The sequence below is a fragment of the Anastrepha obliqua genome, chromosome 1 (genome assembly GCF_027943255.1).
Source record: "Anastrepha obliqua isolate idAnaObli1 chromosome 1, idAnaObli1_1.0, whole genome shotgun sequence".
In the NCBI taxonomy this organism is placed as follows: Eukaryota; Metazoa; Arthropoda; class Insecta; order Diptera; family Tephritidae; genus Anastrepha; species Anastrepha obliqua.
This window is the reverse complement of record NC_072892.1, coordinates 87,183,770-87,189,020: the sequence shown is the minus strand read 5'-3', so window position 1 is coordinate 87,189,020 and position 5,251 is coordinate 87,183,770. Positions and strand designations below refer to the sequence as shown.

Sequence of the window (5,251 nt, the reverse complement as noted above, 5' to 3'; positions counted from 1 at the left end):
CCTTCTTAGTTTCCAATCGGCAGGCTTGCTTTCATCCGACCATATTTTGCATATAAGCTGATGCATTCTCCTTACCAGCTCCTCGCCGCCATGTTTGAATTGCTCAGCCGGCAGTCCGTCGCGCCCGCGGCTTTGTTGTTGTTTAGGCACCTTATAGCTATTCTCAACTCATCATAGCGGGGTAGTGGAACAACAATTCCGCCGCCAACAATTTAGCAGGTTCAAGAAGTGTTTTCTCCATAAATTATGCATGTCAGTCACCAGATTGCCGTCTTTGTTCTTATGTAAACGCCCCGGTCTTAAAACTAAAATATTTTTTATGAAGAGCTCTTTCATGTCAGAAATACACTCGGTTGTTTGCCATTACCTGTCTTGGGACGGCCGCTATGAGCGAAAACATCTTCTTCATTTTGGTGTTTCATTCACAGAAATTCGAACTTACGCCCTCCCGAATGGTAGTTACGCAGCCACCCATTCCGCTACGACGGCAGCCATTATAGAAGCGAGCAAAATCACCACCTTCACTTTTTCCGAAAGGATCGGTAACTCCTATCGACCTAAGCTTTGCGAAGTGATCACGTTTCAGCAACCATTATATCAGCCCCGATTACTATTTACAACGCCATCAATCGCAATTCATTTATATATGTTTATATATGTAACGTGTGGCGCAAAACTAATCGGGTGGCGCAAAATTAACCATTCAACTTTTTACTAAAAAAACAAATATTTTGAATGACGGAAATCTTTATTTTGACCCTTACGTGCTCCATTGTTTGACTGTTTGTATGCTGCAGCTGTCTAGCTCACAAGTATCAAATATGATTGCCGTAGGACGATATTTGCAAATATTATAAATCTTTCCATAATTAATTAATTTTGCGCCACCCTTTATATATATACATAATTGGCGCGTACATGCTTCTTGGATGTTTTTCGTCGAACTCCTCCTCCTTTTTGTGGCGTGTGTCTTGATGTTGTTCCACAAATGGATTCACTTATACTTATTTAAATAAGTATACATATAGACAGTATATCGAATATTAGAATTTCAGCGGAATGCAGAAAAGGTTGTCTTGTTTGAGACTGTACCAGGATATGTCCATTTGTTCCGATTATTTCTATGTAATAATGCCAGCGATGTTATAAATGTCAAATTGATATTTTGGTTCTCTCGAAACCACCAATATGAATTTAAAAAACAGAACTCGATATTACCTCTATCATTCCTGTACTGACGTTAATGTTCAATGCACATTTTACAGATAACATAAGTATACATATACCTGCAGAGGCCTCATGTTTATTTGGGTCACCAAAGTAAGTCAGAAACTTGTTGGTAGTAAATTTCTAAATTGACTTTGCAATATATTTAATTATGTATATATTTAATTATATTTATTATTATTATATTTAATACTAATTATGTATGTAGATTAAATTTAGCCCAACCCAATTTCAAAATAGATATTAGCATCGATACCCGTTAATTGAACAACCCGCGTTATTTTAGTTACGTGCTGCTGTTGGGGACGTTGTGAACATGAGGTTGAAGAAAGTTCAAAATTTGTGTCTCACTCTTAGTACTTTTTATTGGAATAAATTATAAACATATATACAAAAATTGGCGTATTCCTAAAATGCTAGTTATACATTTACATACCCGAGACTTGTGCATTTGAATAAATATAAGCGCATTATCATGAGGATAATAATGATGTACGTTACACATCCATACTATACGAGTATATCTTCAAAACTACTGGAGATAAGAAATATTGGCTAACAGTTTCGAAATTTGGAAATTTATAACAAAACAGTTTACGAAACCTAAATACCAAAAAATACATTTTGTGCAATACAACAATTGTAGGCAAGCTGCTAGGGCTTCACCAGTGCCTAGTGTTTGAGAGACTAGTCACAAGAACCAATATATGTTGGTCTGTAGGCATCTAAGTCACCAAATCCCGATTCGATTCCTAGTCTCTTAGACATTGTCGTAAAGTTTTCTGAAAATTGGCTTATGTGTTGGCTTGTGTATTATAAGAAGTAAGTTGTAAAAGTTTGGAAAAAGCATTCAATAAATTTGAGAATAGTAAAGCTTTCCGCATTGAATTTTAAAAATGTTGTGAATTGATTTCAAAGTGATAGTTTCTAGCTTCAACTGACTTAAGGTGAGTGGATTTCGTCTCACAGGGCAGTGATTGTTATTTTTATTCTTTTAAAAAGTACCATCAAGAAAAATCCAACAGCTTGAAACCGAAACTGCAAAAATTACGATCTTTACGCACCATCTTTTCATAAGTTTCACTATCTCGATAGTGGATTTTGCAAAAACTTGTGCAACTACATATATACAGTGTAAACGATATGAAGTGTTACCCACTTCACACTGCTTGTATCTGTAACACAACTCATGACATCAACGTCAAAATTGTTCTAATGACAGTTCAATATATTGTTTATAAGCCATCAAAAACATTTGGGTCTCAGTTTTGTTGAATTTTTTTTCTGTTATGGAATTCAACGTAATAGTGTGATTGCGTTATATTTGGCTGGAAAATCACAACCAGCCATTGTTCGTGAGCTCAGTCACCTCAAAGTCAATAAAATGTTTATGTATCGCACTATAAAACGTTACAATGATACTGGTAGCATTTCAAAACGCTATGGAGGTGGACCAAAAAAAACCGCAACAACGCCAGAAAAGGTTCGGAAAGTGAAGGCTCGACTTGAACGAAATCCACGTCGAAGTAGAAGAAAAATGGCCAAAGAACTGAAAATATCGCAAATCAGCATTCGACGCATATTGAATAAAAAATAGTTTAGTTTTTTAGTTTTTTTAAACTATTTTTTATTTTCTACTTTTTAGTTCGATTAGCAAAAAAGCGTATTTTTTAGTTTCTTTAAAGTATTTTTTTTATTATGAATGAAAATTATTGTTATCATTGCAGTCAGTGAATAAATGATTCGATATATTCGTGTTATATTTAATTCCTTTCTTATCGACTGTGAGTCTAAAGCTATGCAGTTGTCGGCCGTGATAAAGAAGTAATCGGGATGAAGAACTTATTTCGTGGAGGGAGCCTGAGAAACTGATTTACAAGAATAAATAAAGATTTTTCATTTTACAACAAAATTCACCTTACTTTTTGCCCACAGTAAAAAAAAAAATATTAATCCTGGCAATCCTAATAAGGATAATGCAAAACTTTTATCAAATTATTGCATTGTCATCGGTCCTTGATAGGTATGCAAAATTTCAAGTCGATCAGATTTTTAGAAGTCAGTGAAAATTAAGCTCAAAGATTCCGTTACATACATACATACATACATACATACATACATACATACATACATACATACATACATACAACCTGACCTAATAAAAGTGTGCTAAAAATGAGCTCAAGGTCAAGGCTTACAAGTTCCAAAAGGCACACGATCTTTCCCCCCAGCAAAACAAAGTTCGGTGCGAAAGAGCAAAGGAGTTGTTGCGCTTGCACGAACGTGGCGAATTTCCTAACATTGTGTTTTCTGATGAAAAATATTTCCCAATTGAGCAGCTGGACGCTCTCCAATCGTTTTTATCGAGCCTGGTGTCAAAGTGAATGCGACTTATTATCGGGAAAAGCTGCTTCAGAGCCGTGGATACGCAAACATTTCGGTCGTAGACATTGGACGTTCCCACAGGACTCGGCACCGTCTCATAAAGCTTCTGTGAAGACTAAAAAATATGCCAGTATGGATGCGCTGAAAAAAGCGATTATACGAAGTGTTTTGAATAGGTAACACTTGATATCGTTCACCCTGTTATTTTCCAAAACTAAACTCCAATACTCACATTTGCAATGTCGTGCACAAATAATTTCGTTAAATTCACAATAAAAGTTATTACAGAGATATCAACTAAAAATCTAATTAAATATTAAATATGTTATATATTTGACTGGCTATTGTCAAATATAAATTAATGTACCATTACGGTGTTTGGAACATATATTACTTTGCTGCTAATTTGAAGAAAAGCCCAAATAGTCAGTTCACTTAATTGCTAAGGCAGGGCACGGATGCTTATGTCAAATGCTTCTTTATAGGCAAATTTTTTGACATCGGTATCTTTACTTGTGGCAGCTTTTCTTAGTAAAGCTAGGGCGACATCAAGCTCCATTTTTTTAAACCCAGATAAGTAAATGTTAGCAAGCATATTTTGGATATTTTTTTCTAGATTTGCAATGCGCTTATCATAATATTTTCTTTCCCCCTTCTCAAATTTTTCACGTAGTTCTCTCTCTTCTTGTTTTCGTTCTTCACTTCCCTGTCTCGGACTGTGGGCTGCAAAAATGTATTTATAAAAATATTAAATTAGAAATTATTATAATAACTACGTCCTTTTAATGCAAGCATAGTTATTAACTTTCGGTGGGATTTCCAATAGTTATCACAGGGTTTTCAGTAGTTGAATCAGCCAAAGTAGGCAAAATACTCAATGTTGCCAAAACAAAAAAACTTATTCTTATTTTCATTTTACAACGTTCGCTTAATTAACTTCAACTTTGCTTTAAAAATTTATCTACAAATGCTCACCGCTGCTTGTACGAGTATGCAATTACTTGAACTGTAGTGAGACCTTTAAATAGCTGTGCAACTCTGCTCTTAATTTCAACGTTAGAACAGAAAATGGCAAATAAATTTCCTCTTATCAGTTTCCCTTCAAGATGAAGAAATTTCTCAATTTTTTTTTTTAATTTTGTAACTAAAATGTTGTTTATTATTATAAATGTTTATTGCATTTTTAAATTATTGAATGCATTGTTGCATTTAATTGGAAGTGACATTCCAAAGTAAGAAACGAAACACAAAAAGCTTTTTTTTTTACAAATCAGATTCAGTATATTCAAAACTTGCCTTGCCTTGCGACACCATATCAGTAAATTTAAATTTAAGCCATTGCATACATGCATATATCCAAAAATGGGCATGGCATTGTCGATTTTTCAAAATTTTACTTGCGCTTATTAATTTTTTGAGTTCATCATTTCTACCAAATTTAAATAGTTTCGCTTTATTTATAATAGAGATTTCACATTTTATCCTTTTTGAAAATTAACCTTATGGGCAGGGGGTCATAGTTATTAATCGATTTACCATTTTCAATAACAACGTTTTCATGGCAGAAATACACTCGGAGGTTTGCCACTGCCTGCCGAGGGTCGACCGCTATTAGAAAAAACTTTTTCTTAATTTTTTG

The 5,251-nt window shown here is 34.3% G+C and overlaps 1 protein-coding gene across 1 annotated transcript; it reads right to left on the bottom strand.

The window, feature by feature from the left end:
* Positions 1 to 3,921: 3,921 nt before the first annotated feature.
* LOC129252941 (uncharacterized) lies at positions 3,922 to 4,607 on the bottom strand. Its single transcript, XM_054891131.1, has 2 exons — positions 4,418 to 4,607; positions 3,922 to 4,335 (listed from the first exon to the last, which is right to left on the bottom strand). Exons 1-2 carry the CDS (start codon positions 4,524 to 4,526, stop codon positions 4,055 to 4,057), a joined length of 390 nt encoding a protein of 129 aa, XP_054747106.1. The 5' UTR covers positions 4,527 to 4,607; the 3' UTR covers positions 3,922 to 4,054.
* Between the last annotated feature and the right edge of the window lie 644 nt (positions 4,608 to 5,251).